General features: G+C 41.9%; 1 protein-coding gene across 1 annotated transcript; it reads left to right on the forward strand.

The window, feature by feature from the left end:
• Positions 1-901: 901 nt before the first annotated feature.
• On the forward strand, positions 902-17,388 carry LOC134204451 (carbonic anhydrase 7-like). The gene is made up of 2 exons (XM_062679276.1): positions 902-1,451; positions 16,143-17,388. The coding sequence occupies exons 1-2, from the start codon at positions 1,346-1,348 to the stop codon at positions 17,084-17,086; spliced, it is 1,050 nt and encodes a 349-aa protein (XP_062535260.1). The 5' UTR covers positions 902-1,345; the 3' UTR covers positions 17,087-17,388.
• The last annotated feature ends 178 nt before the right edge of the window (positions 17,389-17,566 follow it).

Here is a 17,566-nt window from a genome sequence, read left to right on the forward strand (position 1 = left end):
ATTTGAAATGATTTTAAAATTTTGGTAAAATTTTGAAATAATTTTCATTTCCTGATGACAATATCTGCTTTGCACGCGATTGAGTGACTAAAGGGCGTATTATTCATTGCATTAATGAACATTACTCTCACTTATTTAATTTTTTTAATGAAAAACCAACAGTGGAATAGAAATGCATGCTGTTCATATAAACTAGGTCTTATTCACGGGTAATTAAAATAAATATTTTTGAGAGTAAAGGGTTTGGATTGGATGCAAATTCCATAAATGCTAGTTAGTCGAGTTTAGTTCCATATCTTGGAGACTGTTGACAATGTGACTGATACTAACTCTCAGTAAATCAGACGGAAGTATTACGGATCCGAATAATAGAGTTAGAACCAGTTCTCCATCATTAAAAAATAGTGCGTGCAATCCGTCAATGTATCAGATATAGACCATTACCGCATACCGTGCGATATGTGTAACGCGTGCCTATTAAATGCCTGTTGGAACATTCCAAGATCCTTCGTGGAATCAGCAAAAGTTTCAAGCTTTTTTATATGAATATAATTAACGTTGCAGCATCATTTAATAAACTTAATGTATATTTTCACGAATATTGCAATAAATCAATTAACATTCATTCGTTCCCACCCATAAAGGCCTTGAGCAATATCACTCTGATTATTTGTCGAGCCATAAAAGCCTTCAGTTTCCCTACTTCTCACGACACAGTCCCGGTATAATTTCCTAGCCTATAAAGGCGGTTGCCTCAAAAAACATCCGGGTTTCCTGTAATGCAGAAATCCCAACAACCAATCCTAGAAACAGAACATATTGTGTGTTACGAGATCTGGACCCGGTGTCCCAAGAACGGTTAAAAACTGGAGCAGCCGGTTATCGTCGCCCCAGTTCGAATCGTACCGCGCGGGTGTCAACAAGCCAGTGACAAGCCATAGTCCCCCAGTTCCGCCAACCCTGAGAAGAAATTCGACTAAACGTGTGAGAAACGCCAGAAGCTTACGGTGATCTAAAGCTTGGGCGTGGCGTGGCGGTTCACAAATTCAGACTAGCTGTAAAGGAACTCGAGCGCGCGCGCACTTGCACGGTGGTCAAGATCAAGTTCGCGATCAATTTATTCCTCTGTTATTATCTGCAAGCGCTGTAGAAAATAACGGCGCGGCGTGGGAAAGCAGCTTAAGCCACATGGACTGAGTTGTTTCTAAGTGATTTATCAAGTTCAGTTATATCGATAGCGGAGAGAAATTAATAGTGCCCTGTCGGTTAAAGCATGGGAACACATTTCGTTGCTGCATGATTAAAGAAATGTGCTGTGATTTGTCGTTGTCGGTCATTGATTCGAATGCAGATTATGAGCGGTGATTGGTTGGCGAAAATGGAACTGCCTAATTTGGTAGCATGGTTTGGAGCCATTGTGCTGACAGCTGTGCCATTGGTGAATAGTGGGCGTAAGTATGTTCGATTTGGGTTGATATACGCTAAACTTTTCAATACCGTATACAAGGAGATGTGGCTGCTCAGAAGCCTAAATTTTGCGGAGAAGCCTCTAGTGATAACTGATTTTGCAGCAACATGTTGCAATCGTCAGAGAATGTGGACATCGATTTAAAAAGTTGAAAGAATAATGACGAGGGTTCGACTGATGTTGTCATATCGGAGCGACTTCTAACGATACTTAGTTTTGGACAATAAAAACGACCGTTGCAGATTTTTCACGGCCTTTCAACACTAATTCAAGTCTTCTTCAAATGGAGAATTCTAATAAATCGTTTCTTGTGTTAGACAACGTAATCTGTTGACGTCAATTTTTCAGTTTTACATAGTATATCACGTATAAGTAAAAAAGCAGCGAATTTTTTTAGAAATAATTTTTTTCTTGAATATTGTAGTGGGTTTGATGCTGGAAAATGCATAGTCGTTTGTGCCTTAATTAGAAAAAGATTTAGTAGTATTCTCTCTTTTAAAAAATCTCGAATTATAGTTAAATCATCAGTTTTTTGACTATCCATGACTGCAGTGCCGTTAAAAGGAGCTCTCATTTAAACAGTTGTATTTAACAAGTAGGTTTAAGCAAAGTAACTTATAGCAAAGCTGAAGACATAAGTTGAATGTTAGATGTTAACTTGAAGTGTTTCGAGCTGCGAATCTGCTACTCAAGCCCTTAAGAGCACCGAATCCCTGGGGTGACGTCTACAGGACTGTGATAGCCAAGGATGCTCTTCACCCGAACGGTCCTCGAAAAGGTTGGCGAGGATTATCGAGGTTCTCTTCCCGTCCCGAGCTATAAGTCCATAGTTTTCTACACCACACGACGCTATGGATGCTACCGAAATGGTGGAAACGAACAAAGCTCCAGGGTCTGATAAAATTCCGAACAGCGCTACACGTTCAGCATAGATATGCAGAGATGCCTCAATGAGTGCAGTTTCGATAAATGGAAAAGTTGGTATGTACTGTTGTCGAAGGCCAAGAAGCCGCCGAACAACCCCTTGGCGTACAAACCAATCTGTCTAATTGGATTGTGCGACAATTCCCCGAATGTAATTTCTCCTAATGTAACAATTCAACGAAGATTGTACGACAATTCCCCGAAAACCAATTCCCCGAATGCAATTTCCCCGAATGTAACATTTCCCCGAATGGAACAATTCCCCGAAAACATAGTACCTCTTACAAACACATCTTCGCAATCGACTGTATGCGTCCGAAAAAAGCAGCGTTTAAAGATACGTTCAAGTGTGTCTTATTGGACATTACCAGCGCAATATCCTTTGGTGAAGATGGGCGTGGCCAGGAGTAGTAATCCTCGCTTTCGTGATTTTTATCCTAGATTGAAATCAAGGATCACACCTTCCTTGATTTCTGATAGCAATTTGAATAAGGATTTCAAAAGAAAAACATAAGTATCACTAGTGTTCAATCTACAAAGTACACCGTAACTATGCTACACTTATCAGCTCAAAATCCTTTGGTAGTATTAGATATTTTTGATCATTCAAGATCTGATTTAAATTTAAAAAGTATCAGAGTAGTATGATTTCCAAGATGCTTTTTAATATATAATAGTCGAACAACGGCTGTGTTTTTTAAAGCAGAATCGCAAACGGCAATTTCGATTGGAAGCGTTTTTGGTAAATATTTTTTTAACTTCGAAATTAAACTCCTGTCCTGTGAATACCTTCTTAAGAAGTTTGAGGCAATGGTTGATGTAAATCCTTTTAAACAAAATATTCGTTTGCCCGGACCAGCCCTGCCGTCCTTCTTAGTCACACTTGGTCGACAACTAAGAAGCTTTGCCCAAATCCAAAAATTTCTATTAGTCTCTTTAGGCTATATGTGTGCATGTGAGCGTGTATGTGTGTACAAAATAGTGTGCCGTACGGCCGAAAACCTTACAGTCTCTTTAAAATGCTCCTACAGGTGCGGATTCGCACTGCTACCGCCCACATGGGTCTCAATGATGCACTGTTGGTTACTATCAACCCCCAAAGCCAACATTTTGCGCTCTCGCAGGTGCGGTTTCGCACTGCTACCGCCCACATGGGTCTCAATGATGCACTGTTGGTTACTATCAACCCCCAAAGCCAACATTTTGCGCTCTCGCAGGTGCGGTTTCGCACTGCTACCGCCCACATGGGTCTCAATGATGCACTGTTGGTTACTATCAACCCCCCAAAGCCAACATTTTGCGCTCCCGCAGGTGCGGATTCGCACTGCTACCGCCCACATGGGTCTCAATGATGCACTGTTGGTTACCATCAACCCCCCAAAGCCAACATTTTGCGCTCTCGCAGGTGCGGTTTCGCACTGCTACCGCCCACATGGGTCTCAATGATGCACTGTTGGTTACTATCAACCCCCCAAAGCCAACATTTTGCGCTCTCGCAGGTGCGGTTTCGCACTGCTACCGCCCACATGGGTCTCAATGATGCACTGTTGGTTACTATCAACCCCCCAAAGCCAACATTTTGCGCTCCCGCAGATGCGGATTCGCACTGCTACCGCCCACATGGGTCTCAATGATGCACTGTTGGTTACTATCAACCCCCCAAAGCCAACATTTTGCGCTCTCGCAGGTGCGGTTTCGCACTGCTACCGCCCTCATGGGTCTCAATGATGCACTGTTGGTTACTATCAACTCCCCACAAAGCCAACATTCTGCGCTCCCGCTGGTGCGGATTCGCTATACCAGCACCCAGACTGGTCCCAGTTTCGTATTGGAAGTATTGATTTGTTCCCCTAAAATCCAATTTTCAAACCGCATGAAAAAATAGTTTATTTTGGGATACTTGGGTCATACAGCCCTGCCGTCCTTCTTAGTCACACTTGGTCGACAACTAAGAAGCTTTGCCCAAATCCAAAAATTTCTATTAGTCTCTTTAGGCTATATGTGTGCATGTGAGCGTGTATGTGTGTACAAAAAATAGTGTGCCGTACGGCCGAACACCTTTACAGTCTCTTTAAAATGCTCCTACAGGTGCGGATTCGCACTGCTACCGCCCACATGGGTCTCAATGATGCACTGTTGGTTACTATCAACCCCCCCAAAGCCAACATTTTGCGCTCCCGCATGTGCGGATTCGCACTGCTACCGCCCACATGGGTCTCAATGATGCACTGGTGGTTACTATCAAAACCCCCAAAGCCAACATTTTGCGCTCCCGCAGGTGCGGATTCGCACTGCTACCGCCCACCTGGGTCTCAATGATGCACTGTTGGTTACTCTCACCCCCCCAACGCCAACATTTTGCGCTCTCGCAGGTGCGGTTTCGCACTGCTACCGCCCACATGGGTCTCAATGATGCACTGTTGGTTACTATCAACTCCCCATAAAGCCAACATTCTGCGCTCCCGCAGGTGCGGATTCGCACTGCTACCGCCCACATGGGTCTCAATGATGCACTGTTGGTTACTATCAACCCCCCAAAGCCAACATTTTGCGCTCTCGCAGGTGCGGTTTCGCACTGCTACCGCCCACATGGGTCTCAATGATGCACTGTTGGTTACTATCAACCCCCCAAAGCCAACATTTTACGCTCCCGCAGGTGCGGATTCGCACTGCTACCGCCCACATGGGTCTCAATGATGCACTGTTGGTTACTATCAACCCCCCAAAGCCAACATTTTGCGCTCTCGCAGGTGCGGTTTCGCACTGCTACCGCCCTCATGGGTCTCAATGATGCACTGTTGGTTACTATCAACTCCCCACAAAGCCAACATTCTGCGCTCCCGCTGGTGCGGATTCGCTATACCAGCACCCAGACTGGTCTCAGTTTCGTATTGGAAGTATTGATTTGTTCCTCTTAAATCCAATTTTCAAACCGCATGAAAAAATAGTTTATTTTGGGATACTTGGGTCATTCCGGACTAAGACAATGGTGAATATGATTCCTTCTTTAAAAATAATGCATTTGCTCGGACTAATGCAATGGTAAATGTGTCGCTCCTTCAGGGAGTGTTTACCCAGATTATTATTGATATTATTCTATTTTTAATAACACGTATCTGCCCGGAATAATATAATATGGATGTAATCCATTCTTTAAAAGAAATCATTTCCACGAAGTAAGACAATGGTAGATGTGGTCCCTTCTTCAGAAATAGGCGTTAGCTGGAAATAATGCAAATATGAATGAATTGAGAATGATAATAAGGATTAATGTGCTCTCTTATTTTGATGCCAATTTGGCCAGAATAAGTAAAAAATATTTAAGCAATATGTATTGAATGTATAATATTTTATCGAAAAACATTTTGCCGAATTCATTTTCTCAGAATAGCATTAGGCATTTTTTTTCAGATTGTTCTTAAAATTGGCTTTTTCTTGGATAAGTGTAGCATAGCAGCAGTTTTGAAACATATAATTGCTCCATATCAATCCTTTATTATATCTGGCAAGCGCGCTCCTATAGTGAACGAATTATCTCCTCTTCTTGCCTTATTATGGACAGACGTTCTCTCTCGAGACGCTTTATACTGGATAGACGAGTTTATATAAAGAAGGCATTATCTCCTCCATTAGCATTACATCGGGTAGACGGGATCATTTAAAGAAGGCACTGTCTCATTGACTCACTTTATTTCAGACAAACGAGTTCATTTAAAGAAGGGACTATCTATCCTCTTTGCCTTATACCCGGCAAATGTGTTCATTTGAGGAAGACATTGTCACTTCCTTTTGCTTTAAACTGGGCAGATGAATTCATCATACCAAGGATACTAAAACATTTAAAGAAAGCAATATCTCTTCACTTCGCCTTGGGCTGTTTTTCAACTTAGTGTTCTACTAGCATTTCCACAGTTATTGAAAGCTTTCCCGTGACTGCCAGTTACATGAATGTCTTGTGTGGCAAGTGCAATGGACACACTGTGCTCAAAGAGCCGAAAATGCTTCTCACCCGGAAGCATCCTATCCTAAGTCGAACCGAGAATCGAACTCGCAACCTCCGGATCAGAAATCCTCCAATCGCATTGTGCCGCACTCAAAAAAAAAGAGAAGCATTCGGGGAAATGTTACATTCGGGGAATTGTTACATTCGGGGAATTGTTATTCGGGGAAATTGCATTCGGGAAAATTGCATTCGGGGAATTGGTTTTCGGGGAATTGTCGTACAATCTTCAACGAATGTAACATTTCCCCGAATGGAACAATTCCCCGAAAAAAGTACCTCTTGCAAACACATCTTCGCAATCGACTGTATGTGTCCGAAAAGAGCAGCGTTCAAAGATACGTTCAAGAGTGTCTTATTGGACATTATCAGCCCAATATCCTTTGGTAGTATAAGATGTTCTTCGTGATTTACCCAACCCGTTAAGAAGACATCATCTTTTCCCTTTGCTCTAAAACGCTCAGATGCGTTCATCATACCAAACAAGCTTATACATTTAAAGGAAGCAATATCTACTCACTTCGTATTGGGCTGTTTTTCAACTTAGTATTCTACTAGCATTTTCACAGTTATTGAAAGCATTCCCGTGCCTGTTAGTTGCATAAATGTCTTGTGTAGCATTGTACGGATACGATTGTACGACAATTCCCCGAATAACAATTCCCCGAATGCAATTTCCCCGAATGCAATTCCCCCGAATAACAATTCCCCGAATGTAACATTTCCTCGAATGTAACATTTCCCCGAACGTAACAATTCCCCGAATGTAACATTTCCTCGAATGTAACATTTCCCCGAACGTAACAATTCCCCGAATGTAACATTTCCCCGAATGCATCTCCCTTCTTTTTGAGTGAGGCACAAGGCGATGGGTATTAAGTTAGCCATGCGAACAAAGTCGTATGATTGCCGATCCGGAGGTTGCGAGTTCGATTCTCGGTGTGGCCTGAGATGCTTCAGGGTGAGAAGTATTTTCGGCTCCTTGTGCACAGTGTATCCATTGTACTTGCTACACAAGACATTCATGCACCTGGCAGGTACCGGAAAGCTTGCGATAACTGTGGGAATGTCTTCTTGAAATGAACGCGTTTGTCCGGTATAAGATGACAGTAGGAGATAATTCCTTCTTCAGATGATAGCATCGCTCGGTATTAGGGGAAAGAAAGTGATAATGTCTTCCTCAAATGAACACATTTGCCCGGTATAAGGCAAAGAGGGGCCGGGGCCGGGGCCCTCCTTAGCCGTGCGGTAAGATGCGCGGCTACAAAGCAAGACCATGCTGAGGGTGGCTGGGTTCGATTCCCGGTGCCCGGTCTAGGCAATTTTCGGATTGGAAATTGTCTCGACTACCCTGGGCATACAAGTATCATCGTGTTAGCCTCATGATATACGAATGCAGAAATGGTATCCTGGCTTAGAAACCTCGCAGTTAATAACTGCGGAAGTGCTTAATGAACACTAAGCTGCGAGGCGGCAATGTTCCAGTGTGGGGATGTAATGCCAATGAAGAAGAGAAGGCAAAGAGGATAGATAGTCCCTTCTTTAAATGAACTCGTTTGTCTGAAATAAAGTGAAAGAATGAAACAACGCCTTCTTTAAATGATCGCGTCTGTCCGGTGTAATGAGAATGGAGGAGATAATGCCTTCTTTAAATTAAGGTCTCTCGAGACAGAAATTCTGTCCGCAATATAGCAAAAAGAGGAGATAATTCGTTTACTAAGCAAGTATTACGCTTGCCAGGTATAATAAATGATTGATATGAAGCAATTATATGTTTCAAAATTGCTGTTATATTACACCACACTTATCTAAGAAAATGCTTATTTGTTTAATATAACATTCTGAAAAACGACATTCTTCCAAAGGTCATTCTGAAAAAGGTAGAATCCATCAAAAGTCACACCGCGAAAGTTACAGACCGCCTAATGCCATGTTGAGAAAATTGGATTCGGCAAAATGTTTTTCGGTGAAAAATAATACATTTAATAGGGTACAATGCCCAATAGTGGACCCCCTAGTAGCGAAATTTTACTCTTCCTGGCATAAGGAGTGGAAATTTTCAAAATATTAATTTTGCGTGATATCTAATATCAAACTCTGCATCTCTTCTTCACGATACATACATAAAACACTCAAATACTCGGCGTTATTCGTTGAAATTAACATTTCAAAGTCTGACTGAATTCGCCCTATTGTAAACCCCCTGGGGGTCCATAATAGGAAATTGCTTCCCTATAGTCGACACTTCATTTGATTTTTATGTTCCGTTTCGGGACGTTCTTCTTCCTTATTATGGACCCCCCAAAATATTCCTATAATGGACACTCTCGTGTTTATTTTTTATAGAATTGTAAAAAATCATCTAATTTTACTTTCCGTAGCATTTCCAATGAACGTAATCAAATCATAGGACTGTAAGGTAGGTTCTCCAGATGGAATTTCATAGCAAAATATTTACATTGTGCTGTAATAATGCAAAAATGACTGGAGGGTCCACTATTGGTTGGGGGTCCACTATTGGGCACTTTACCCTACATATTGCGTAATAAGGAATCTTATATATTTTTGCCTTATTATGGCCAAACTCGCCTGCATCAAAATAAGAGATCAGATTAGTCCTTATTCTCATTCTCAATTCATTCATCTTTGCATTATTTCTAGCTAACGTCTATTTTTGAAGGAACACATCTATCGTTTTCTTACTTTGTAAAACTGCCTTCTTTTAAAGAATGCATCACATCCCTATTATCCCCATAATCATGACAGATACATGTTATTAAAGAAAGAATAATAACATTCATTATCTAGGGGAACACCACTAAAGAAGGGACACATTTACCACTGCATTGTTCCGAGCAGATGCATTCTTTTTAAAGAAGGAATCACATTCACCATTGCCTCTTTCCGGGCAAACGCATTATTTTTGTTTACAAGGATTCACATCCACCATTGCCTTATATATTTGAAGAAGGTATATGCAAGACAGGAGTATGATTCCGAAGATAGGAAAAATATTTACCAAAAGGCTTTCAATCAGAATTGCAGTTTGATACTATTTTAGGAAAAAAAAAACTACCTTAGAGAACACTGTACTCTGATATCTTTATAATTCAGCAACACATCTTGGAGGATCAAGAACTACAAACACTACCAAAGGCTATTCAGCTGATAATTTCCAATAAGACACTCTTGAATGTATCTTTAAACACTGCTTTTACGGACGCATACAGTCGATTGCGAAGATGTGTTTGCAGGTATTTTATTTTCGGGGAATTGTTCCATTCGGGGAAATGTTACATTCGGGGAATTGTTACATTCGGGGAAATTGCATTCGGGGAATTGTTACATTCGGGGAAATTACATTCGGGGAAATTGCATTCGGGGAATTGGTTTTCGGGGAATTGTCGTACAATCACGGATACACTGTGCTCAAGGAGCAGAAAATGCTTCCCACCCGGAAGCATCCTAGGCCGAACCGAGAATCGAACTCGCAACCTCCGGATCGGCAATCCTACGCCTTTGTTTGCATGGCTATCTGGATACCCATCGCTTTGTTCCGCACTCAAAAAGAAGAGAGAAGCATTCGGAGAAATGTTACATTCGGGGAATTGTTTTATTCGAGGAAATGTTACATTCGGGAAATTGTTATTCGGGGAAATTGCATTCGGGGAATTGGTTTTCGGGGAATTGTCGTACAATCGTCCACAGAAAAAAATTCCGTGGTAAAAACTACTATTTTGTAGACTACGCTTTGTTTTTAAAACTACCATGAAATTTCAGTAAATTTTACCATGGTTTCAGAGAAATTCATCACTGTTTCAGTTCATGTGACAACATTCCGCATGGGCCACAGTTGATTTTTACTGCGCGCATGGTAAAATCAAACGGGTTTGTTATCTGCTGAAAATCGTCGGTGCATATTCTTAAGGTTCCCCCAAACACACGCGACACGACAGTCGCGACGCGATTCTATCGCTTGGCGACAATGATTCTGTCGCCGTTGGTATGGAAGCGTAAATAGAGTATTGCCTGCAGCGACCCAACGATAGAATCGCGGCGACTAGTTGTCGCCGTCGCGGCGATGAAATCGCTTAGGTTTGGGGGAGCCTTTAAATTAACCCTCGGAATGGTAGTTCCGACTGCAATATTTTTTGCGTGTCTAATTGACAAGTCGGGCAAGTTGCTGGAGAGGATTATTCTCAACAGGCTGACTCTGTACTCAGAGGGTACGGACGGCATGTCACTACTTGATTCTACCTTTGACAGAATGATTTCAACCGCAACAGTATTGGAACGTACACACGGTCAAGCAGTTTGATCAACATTGACTCCACCTCTCCTTTATTCAAACATTCATCAAGTTTTACCAACAGCGGCACGAACAATCAATTTATTCAACCAACAATATCACACACTAACGACCGAAGCGCCAACTTGAGCACTAACCATCAAAAAATATATGGGAGTTCGTGCAACTTCACTACAAACGCTCAAACATGTTCGGCGAACCTTGACTCCATCCCCGACAACTCAAACCAAAATCAAACCGTTTTAATTTTTTCCAACCGATCCGCCAACTGTCAAATGGTTGTTCGAACAACTTCACACACGTTCAAACAAAGCAGCAACCGAATTGTTTTCTTGGGGCCGGAGTCAATGTTCGTCAAACTGCTTGACTGGTGTGTACGTTGCATAAGGCATTCAAGATATCAAGGTATCTGTCAAATGTAGCGTGCACGCACTACACGTAAAAAAATAACCTTATATGTTATGGCAAAAAACCATTCGAAAATACTTATGCTCTTCATTATGCTACCTAATGAATGATCCCATATCAAAAAGCTGATAAAATTCATAAGATAATGAAAAGTATAAGTTTCCGAATGTATGTGACTAATGCGATGTATAAGTTTTTTTCTTATACGTGTCATTAGGCGCCTGCTTTGGCAAAAAAGTATTAGAAATATTAATAATAAATAACATTTAATTTTTTCACATGTACACACGTTCAAACACGTTGGACTAACATTGATTTCGCCCCCAAGAAAATGCTTCGGTTGCTGCTTTGTTTGATCGTGTGTGAAGTTGTTCGACCAACCATTTGACAGTTGGCGGCTCGGTTGGAAAAAAATCAAAGCGGGTTGATTTTGGTTTGTCCTGTCAGGGGCGGAGTCAAAGTTCGCCGAACATGTTTGAGCGTTTGTGGTGAAGTCACACAAACCCCCATATATTTTTTGATGGTTAGTGTTCAAGTTGGCGCGTCGGTCGATATTGTTGGTCGAATAAATCGTCTCGGTTTGTAAAACATTGTAGATGCTTGACTAAACCACTTCTCGAGTCAATGTTGGTCAAACTGCTTGACTGGTGTGTACGCTGCAAAAGATTCAATCAAAGTTGACTCTTATTGTATCAACAATCGACGAGCGGCACTCCCACATATCCAAGGTGAACAAAAGGGGGAAGTTTGGTCGAAACCCATTTGGCCGAATGTCCCTAGGCTGAACAAACCATTAGGACGAAACCCGTCTGGCTGAAAGTCATTTAGCCGAAAGGGTCATTTGTCCGAAAGAGAAAAATGGAAAAGCGTCGTCGTAGAGTTTGTCGAGAAATGCTGAAATCAAACAAAGCTACCACTCGATTAAAAATCCTTTGCAATCCTGGTATAGCACCATGCATACTATAATTCATACTCCGGAATGGCGCTGTACGGATTCGATTCTCTCAACTCCGTTGTTATAGTTGGAACTCCAAACTTCCGAGCAATACTCCAGGCTAGACCCACACAGAGAACAGTACAGTGATTTAAGGCAATAAATATCGGTGAAATTCTTTGCTATTATGAAAATGAATCCCAGCGTCTGAGTAGTACAAAATCACCACTGGCCACTGGCTGCACGGGCTCGATTGAGATGAGTGGGCTAGGGGTTTCCTCAAGGGTGTTTGTAACTGTGCGTCCCAGTGATGTTGAAGATATCGACAGGGGCTGATGTGTCTGCCCAGTTGAAGTTGTGCGTGACAGTCCGAGCGGCTCCTGACCAGATTCAAACAAGCGGCAGGCGTTGTTAGTGATGAGCGAGCTCAAAAGTTGCAACGCACGAATCGCTCGACCGAGGAGAGTACTTGCCTGCATATGGGTTTCGGAAGACCTCTCCACCGACCCCAAACACAGGACAGGAACGACTCATGCGCGCTGGCTGGAAAAGCTCGACTGCGATGGGGAGTTTCGAGGCTTCCATGGAGCTAAGAGCAGGCGTGCGTACCGGTATCCAGAACGAGGGTGAAGACAGACGGATATCCGGCCAATCACTTGAACCAGAATTTCTTTGATACTTATGTTAGAGTCGAATGTAACCACCTAACCACATCTCATTCACACCATTTTCGATTTAAGACTAAATGCACGCGTAGAGATTTTTTCAACGCCACGTGCACGCAGCGCTTAAATAACGCTTCGTTGCTGCTTTTTCCCGATGCAAACTTGCGTTCTTTTGACGACACACGCACGCAGCGTTGAAAATAAGTTTATCTTCAGTGTCTCGTACGAATCGTACGGGTTGAATTATAATATGAAAGGTAAACTTACTTTTGGGTCCTGTACACCTGTTTCCAAGTTAGTTGTCGATCGACTTTTTTTATTTTTTTATGAAGACTACACCGCCATGCGTCTTTGCGTCTGTCTCTGTCGCAATATCCAGCTGATGCTTGTTTACAGATTGTGTTTCTGCCCCTATGTAAAGCATGGCCGACCCAGCCGCACTTCCGTTACCGAATTCCAGTTACTATCGGCCTCTGGTGACAACGACGACTGTTATTTGAGATCCAGTTGTGTAGCCACCAGGGACGAATCATGTACCGCAGGTTGATGAACTCCTGTAGCCGTTGAGTGTTCCCCACTGATACACCCCACGTTTCACTCCCAAAAGAAGCCCATGTCGCTTTGATTCATGCGCCTATGTTGATCTTGTTACCGCCGTCTGACGCCATTTGGCTAAACCAAGATATTGGAAGCTTTCAACATTCTGAACTGGGTACTGTGAAACTAGAAGGGGTCACTGTGTTCACATCCAACGATTTGATTTTGTTGAAGCTGAATATTGAACTTGCCGAATAGGAGCGCTTAGATGTTGAGCTTACTCTGAATATTAGAGCAGCGATGAGCTTGAAATGCAACTTCATCCGCCAGTTCGAAGTAGTTTAGTCGCTTCATAATATCATAATTATAGTCAATAATCAGTCCGTATTTTTTTATTTTAGGATTCTCGAACAAACTGATGTTCCATGAACAGTAGGTTATTGGTTTATGGTACACCTCTCAATACGGAAGAAACGCACAACTGTCATCGTTTAATTTCAGCAAGTCAGCCATCTTGGATTTTTAATGCAATGAACACCGAGTTTGTTTACGTTTTACAAAGAAAATGAACTTCTTCCCCCACGCTGGGGTCGGACGAACGAAGTCGTTTGACCTGGTGTATATATGTAAGGGCCTTGGATTGGAACGTGCTCGATTTGGTTTTCCGTTTCTTGGTTTTGCCGTTTTTGTTTTTCACGTTCCTTGGTTCACAGGGCCATATGAAGATCATAATGGCCTTGTAGATATTCTTTCGGGGGAAGAAGATACTTCGAACTACCATTCCGATGGAGGCTGCCAGGCCATTTATCTTTGGAACATATGTTCGCGCCCAAAGCGAACGTGATAGAATGTTTGTTCTAAGTTACCAATCCTAAAGTTAATCACCCCAAAATCCCACATTCCATCCTACTAACCCCGAGTCGACCGCGGGTGTTTCGGTCCCCTTCCTACTAACAACCATGGTTTGAAAATGAACACGCACTCCTCATCCAAACGGTAATTGATAGCTTGATGCTTGGCTCGCGAAGTCCCGTTAGCGGAAGGAACCGTTATGAATTGGACGCCAGCAGCGAGGAAGAAAAAGAAGAAGAAGCCTAAGACGAGAGCACCGACAGCAATGATGACTTGGCAACATGACGCACGCTGATTGGCCGACCAATCAGGAGGCAGATAGGATTCAATATCTTGTATATAAGAAATGTGCATTCGCTCAAGAGGATTAAGTTTGTTGTAAACCATTCCGCGAAATACATCTTTGTTTTGATTAAACCGCTTTATTTTCTTGGACAAGCCGAACCAAACAGCCTTTCTCAAGGCTTCATGAGTTAAAGAATAATTTTCGTCGCTATCGTACGGATTTGGAGGCCCTTCAGCCGAAGGGCGTTGATACAGTCCACATCCCCAACCGAGCCAACTGGTGGCTCCTCCAGGCAACACTTCAGTGGGAAGGTTGCCGCTGTCGAGGTTAATATTCCGACAGTTCCACCGCTACCCGTCCGTGACCGGACAACATACCCTATAAAGAATGCATAACAAAATTATAACAATGGAAGTTAATTATTTCAGAAAAGTATCGCAATCAAATTTGTTATAAATTTGGCTGGTTAGTTGTTAAAATAACAAAAAAAAATATTACAAAATATTATTATGTAACAGCTAGAGGGATTTTTATTTTATTTTAAAAACTGAGCAGCCAAATCGATAACAAATTTTGTAACAATATTTTTCAAAAGTGAAGTGTTATTATTTTGTTATGCATTCTTGATCGGGTATTACTGATCGGGATTTATACTAAAGGTGATTTCCTCCGATTTTTTCCCAATATCGATATACAAAAATAAATGTAGGCAATTTTGGTAAAAATATACATAATTTTATAATGTTGGTATGCGTTGGAGATCGGGTAGCTGTCTAGCATGGGGCTGCTGCAAGGCTAACTGGAGATCTACAAACGGTTACACAACATGTAAACATATTGTTAAGCAGGGAATAACTTTTTCGATGTTTTCGACAATAAAAAGAAGAATATCAAGTTCAGAAAAAAAAATTAAGCTCTTTTTAGTGGAGTGTATTCAACCGTCTAAGACGAGGTTAGTGCTTTCTATTTAATTCCACTGCGTTAAGTCCAGTCAAGTACGAGACACTGAAGACGGCCTCACAGTTGAGGTTGAAATACGTATCTGCAAAGATAACAAATGTAGTGGAATTAAATGGAAAGTACTCGTCTTAGTCGGTTGAAGAATACCAAACCATTTCAACGTGCAGATACAAAATTTACAAAATCAGCTACATTTCTCAATGATCTTTTTCTCAATGGGCTTGTGGCAAAACGCCTGAAAAGTGGTGTAAAATGCATCAATTGCATGTGAAATAAAGGTTAACGCATAGGGTTAAGGCAGGCATTTTCGTCTTTTCGTCATAGTCTCGAAAACCAATAAAAGAGACACTTTTTTGACAAACTCATCCGTATCAAATTGCAAGCTCAGGAGATACGTTCTGATATAGTGGAGTTCTAGCAAATGGACGTTGCTTTCGATGGTTTTAGCCCCTATGACGATGGACGGAAATACCTGCCGTGTCCCTAGTTGTTTTTTGTTTTGTCTCAACGGATTAAACGAAAATCTTGAATTGGGGGAGGTGAAATAATCGCAAATTGTAGAATTAAGTAAAATGAAGGCATTTTGCTCATTTAGTTTCCATTGCAGCTTGCCAAATTAGCAAATTAGCCAGAATTAGCAAATATGTAAACGGGCCATTATGTTTCAGTTTTCAATTACCCATGAAAATATCATTTTCAATAGTTTTCGAGTTGTTCCTTGTAAGCACTAGTGGTTTTTATGATAAAACGACCCACAAAATGAACGGTAATTCATCTCATGCTTATCTCTCTTTTTCAGCGTATCATCGTACAACAGATTCCTACTACAACTCGAATAGATTCTTCCAGTTTGGTAAAGATCCACAAAACAGAATTTACAACTTTTACCAACACGGACCCAATCAATCCGAGAAACTCATCGAAAACAATGAAGTTTGGCCAGAGGGTACAACAGGCAGCTCAATGTCACAGGATTCTTTTTCCTACCGCGAAGAAGATGATTTCGGTCCATCGAACTGGGGGGCACTGAATGCGACCTGTGAGGGCATGTATCAGAGTCCAGTTAACCTGATCGCCAATCGCTCTTCGATCGTTCATCGGAAGCGACCCCTCGAGCTGCAGGGTTCTGGAAACATACCGATCAGCATGGTAGTGGAAAACGAAGGAGGTGTGGCAGCTTTTTTCCCACAATTCAGGAAGGATGATCAACCGATTCTTCAAGGGGGGCCACTACGGGGGGACTTTCGGTTCTATCAGTTTCACTATCATCTGGGGTCGGAGCATACATTTGATAGGAAGCGCTACTCGACGGAGATGCATTTGGTGTTCTACAATGGGTTGTATGGGTCGTTTAAGGCCGCCCGGGATCAGGCCAACGGGGTGGCTGTCATAGCACTGGTTTTCGAAGTACTGAAAAGTGGCAGAATCGAATCGCTGAACAAGTGGACTCAATTTTTGAACGAAGTAGCTGAGGCGGGCAGTGAATACAGCATACCGCGACATAAATTGTTTTCGGTTGGCCATGTTTTGGGAGACATTAGGTGGCCATATTTTGCATACGAAGGCAGTTTAACGACGCCACCCTGTTCGGAGACAGTGCAGTGGATTGTGGCTAGCGAGCGGAGGCCGTTGACGCGCAGCGAGTTGAAAGCTATGCGAGCGTTAAAAGGAAGAGGTGGAGATTGGGTCCAGACGGCACGACCTGTGCAGGCCTTGAACTTCCGCAGAGTGTTCATCTATTGATATGAGCGCGTAACGAAATATTTAACTATGAGTTGTGTGTTGGTTTAATTTAATATATACTGCCACGCGTATTGATACATTTGAATCAATAAAGAAAAATACCTCGCTCCCTATATCAATACAACATTGTGCCATTGAAAAATGAAGATTGAAAACGGAGACAAATAAATAAAGTTATAACATTTAAAAAGTAAACCCATATGCACTAAAAGTTAGTGCACATTAATAATCATCAGAAGACCACATACTAGCACCCAGCTTATATGCAATTACTGTGTAATTAGTTATATGCCATCATGAATGAAAACAACCTTAATTATTATCATAAGTCATTAAATGTTTGTGATAAATGTAATCTAATAGTTTTAATGCTTCGAAAGTCCAGAGGCTATTCCGAAATCATTTAGTCTTATATGTGGGTTGGAGACTATTCGCAAATGACCACGATTAACCTGAATGAGGAAGTAGAAAGGAATTGTT

Source organism: Armigeres subalbatus, unplaced genomic scaffold (assembly GCF_024139115.2).
Source record: "Armigeres subalbatus isolate Guangzhou_Male unplaced genomic scaffold, GZ_Asu_2 Contig592, whole genome shotgun sequence".
Taxonomy (NCBI): domain Eukaryota; kingdom Metazoa; phylum Arthropoda; class Insecta; order Diptera; family Culicidae; genus Armigeres; species Armigeres subalbatus.